The sequence below is a fragment of the Bos javanicus genome, chromosome 11 (genome assembly GCF_032452875.1).
Source record: "Bos javanicus breed banteng chromosome 11, ARS-OSU_banteng_1.0, whole genome shotgun sequence".
In the NCBI taxonomy this organism is placed as follows: domain Eukaryota; kingdom Metazoa; phylum Chordata; class Mammalia; order Artiodactyla; family Bovidae; genus Bos; species Bos javanicus.
The window spans coordinates 99,381,510-99,385,142 of NC_083878.1; the positions used below are offsets into that span (position 1 = coordinate 99,381,510).

Consider the following 3,633-nt stretch of genomic DNA (forward strand, 5'->3'; position numbering starts at 1 on the left):
AGGCAGAGCAGGCTCTGCGCCCCTGGCTGGGTTAGGAATTGTGATGGTGGCTCGCTCGGCTTCCTGCTGGAGACCCTGGGGGCGGGGAGACCGGTTCCCGTGGGGGTCAGGCCCCTCTGCAGAGGCGGCGGGGGGGCCGGGGAGGCGCGCAGCACCGGCTTCTTCCCCAGCAAACGACACTCCCTCCCATCCCTCTCCCAGCCCTGGCCCTGCGGATGTGGGCAGCTCCTGCCCTCCCAGGCTAGGAGAGCTGGGCTTTGCAGGAGGGTAGGGGTCTCGCGTCACCTCCCTCTATCCTTCCCGCCACCTCCAGGCCGACCTGAAAACAAGGCACCGCCATCCTCTAGAGTCGACTTTTTTTATTAAGATGATAAATTTAAACAAATCATCTGAACAGTTTTACCCGGTTGATACACAATTCAGAATGCACAAAAATACAGGGGAAGGAGGGAGAAGAGCCAAGAAAGGAAGGGTTGGCAACTTGTTTTGGAGTCCACATGGTGTGATGGCAGAGAACCAGAGGGGCTGCAGGCGAACCCCACTTTTTTTTTTTTAACAACAAAAGGCTTTAAATTAAACAAAATCTATCAAGCTGAAGACACAGGACGGGGTTCTTTCGGGCTCGAACAATGCTGGTTTCATGAAATGCAACCGAAGGCTGAATCAGGATAGTGCAACTTAGAAGCACACACACACACACACACACACACACACACACACACACACACACCCACATCTGACCAGGAACTTAGAGAAAAGTCTCCAACGCAGTCGGCGGTCCCGGCCCCTCCCTCTCTCGGGGCCGCCGGGGATCCAGGTGAAGGAATCGACTTCCTTTTTTGTTTAGTGGGGACCGCAGTGCTGGGCATGATGGGAAATGTAGTCGGCCGTGCCCGCCCCCTACCCCTTCCCCAAACAGTGTCCGAGAGTGTCGGGGTGTCCGGCGCCACCTCCGGGTCTGGAAGACGGGTGGAGGAGGGGAGGAAAACAGAGCCAGAGGGGCGGGGAGACCAGAGGTTCAAGACACCCGCCCCGGGAAGAAAAGAAAAAAAAAAAGTTGAAGTGTTTTCATTTCTGCCTTCTCATTTTGAGAACTTTGGAGGCCGCCCCCAGAGAGGAAATGTGACCCAAACCTCCCTTTCGGAGATAGAGTTTGCCTTTGTTTTTGCTCAGGATTTCACAAGACCCATTCCTCACCCCGCGGAGGGACTCTAGAGAACAGAGCTCCGGGCTTCCTGGGTCTGACAACTGATTGGAATCGGCGTCCGAGACCCCGCGCCCTCCAGCGCTGCGCCCCCGGCGCGCCCTGGCGGTCTGGGCGCCCTGCCTCGCCCCCCGGCTGCCCGGCACCTCCTCCGGGCAGCAGCCCTTCCTCACGTGGCTGGCTCCTCGCTAAACACCACTGCAATCACTACAATAAAAAAAAAAAAAGAGTAGGAGAAACACAAAGCATACTTAAATAGGCGCTTTTTCTCTCTGCAAAAATAAAGTCCAAGATCTTAGATTTCTTTTTTTTTATTTTACAATTTATAAAACATCAGCCGTCTCCCTCTGCTCGCCCCCTGCTCAGCCCGGAGTGGCCGGGCGCCCGTTCGTTCCCTCCTCTCGCCCCTTGGCCGAGTCTTTGTCTGGCCCCAGCCCCGCGGGGCCCCGGGTCCCCGTGCCCTCGGGGGTCCCTAGAAGGCGACAATGGCTCGAGTCCAGGCGCCGAGGCTGGCGAGCGCCTGCTTGGCGCACAGCTGCCCGTTGAGCGGCGGCGGCTGCTCGGAGGAGTCCGGCTGTCGGCTCACCAGCCCGGAGAAGCCCGAGCCAAAGATGGAGATCAAGTTTGAGATGTTGGACGCGTCCGGGGACGAGTCCGGGCAGAAGTCCTCGAAGCGAGCGCGCTTGCAGGGGGCGAACGGGACGCCCCCGGGGGGCTCGGCCCCCAGGTCGCCCGCATCCTCGTCGTCGTCGTCCTCCTCCTCCTGGCCAGGGTAATACTTGCGCTTGCAGCCAGTGGCGGACGCCAGGCCGGGTCCCGGGGCGCCCTGGCCACAGCAGGGGCAGTGGGCGGAGGCGCAGCAGTCCTGGTGCAAGTAGCCGTTCTCCACCGTGGTCACCACGTGAGTGTCCAGGTCCAGCACGGTGGTCTGGCTGCTGCAGTGCACGCCAAAGTCCGAGGGGGCCGGGTACGCGCCCCGGTAGAAGCCGGGGGAGGAGGCGGGGGCCGGGGAGGAGGGCGGGGAGGCGGCGGCCGCTGCCTGAGGGGCGGCCCCAGGGGGCGCGGAGGGCGCGGAGCAGGCGGCCGAGGCGCGAGGGTCCCGCGGGCAGAGGGAGGCGGGCGGCGGCAGCGGCGCAGGACCCGGCTGCAGCGGCTCCAAGGGCTGCCCGCGGTGGGGCGCGCCGTGCGGCGGCTGGAGCGCGGCGCACCCGGGCAGCTCCGAGAGCGCCCCCGCGCCGCCCGCGGGCGCCCCGGCCGCCGCCGCTGCCGCCGCGCAGCCCCTGGGCGCCGGGTGCTGGTGCAGCTGCTGCTGGAGGTGCAGCTGGTGGAGCTGGTGGAGCTGGTGCAGCTGGTGACGGGCGACCGGTTCGCGCGCCTCCGCGTCCCCGCCGCCGCCAAGTTGGAGAGGGCCGAAGTCGGCCGCGCTGGCCGGCATGCCCGGCGCCGCGTACGCGAGGTGCTGGTGCTGGTGGTGGGGCGGCTGCTGCTGCTGTTGCTGCTGCTGCTGCTGGCGCCGGTAGAGCTCGGCGTAGCGCTCGCTCAGGTAGAGCTGGCGCGCGTTGCGGAGCACGTAGGACACCAGGAGGTTCTTGTGCAGCTTGATGCCGCCGCGCTGGGTCCGGGAGCTGTGGATCTTGCGCAGGGAGATGCTGATCAGGCTCTGGGCGTCCAGGGCGCACTCCATGCTCCCTTGAAAACGGCGGCGGCGAAGCAGCCGCGGCCGTTGCTGCTGCTAAGGCTGCTGCTGTTTCGGCTTCCAGCCGGCCTCCGGGACGCGCTGGGCAGGGGAAACGGAGCCCAGGTCAGCGGGTCGGCTGCGCTCCGAGAGGAGCCGCGACCATGCGCTGCGCGCCACCCGCGGGCTCGTGCTCCCCAGACGGCGCCAAAGCAATGAGCCTCGGCCGGCCCGGGCCCCAGCTATTTAGCCGGGCGTCCGGGCCCCGCCCCACACCTGATGAGCCAATGAGAGTGCCCCAAACCTCCCGAGTGACAGACGCTGCCCGCCCCGGGGCCACTAAGCTGGCCAATCAGACCAAGGCGGTTCCTTTGTGCTATTCAAATACGGAACGGACCCGGGACCTCCAACGCTGCCGCTGCCTCGAATGTTCTCCTGGGGCCGCCGCGCCGCGCGGGACTTGGAGTCACGGGGGCCGCTGTCTGCGACGTGGCCGCCTCGCAGCCGTCACGTTGGAGCCCGTGGCAGCCCTCGGCCTAGTTCCTGGGAGCCCAGGGTCGGTTCACCTGCGTGCTGCTGCGACGGCTCCTCCCCCTTCCGCATGGCTGGGCCTCACCTGCGGCAGGTGCGCGCAACTCCCACTCCCGGCCACGCGGCACCTCCTTTCTGATCTGTCGCCCCCTCGGGTGACCCACTGGACCCAAGGCTTTTGCAAGAGACTCGTGGGGCTGCCGGCTTGACCTGTGGGGACTCC

At 65.3% G+C, this 3,633-nt stretch overlaps 1 protein-coding gene across 1 annotated transcript; it reads right to left on the reverse strand.

Annotated features, from left to right (window-relative positions):
- Positions 1–344: 344 nt before the first annotated feature.
- Positions 345–3,109, reverse strand: IER5L (immediate early response 5 like). Its single transcript, XM_061433797.1, has one exon. It carries the CDS (start codon positions 2,886–2,888, stop codon positions 1,677–1,679), a length of 1,212 nt encoding a protein of 403 aa, XP_061289781.1. The 5' UTR covers positions 2,889–3,109; the 3' UTR covers positions 345–1,676.
- Positions 3,110–3,633: the final 524 nt, after the last annotated feature.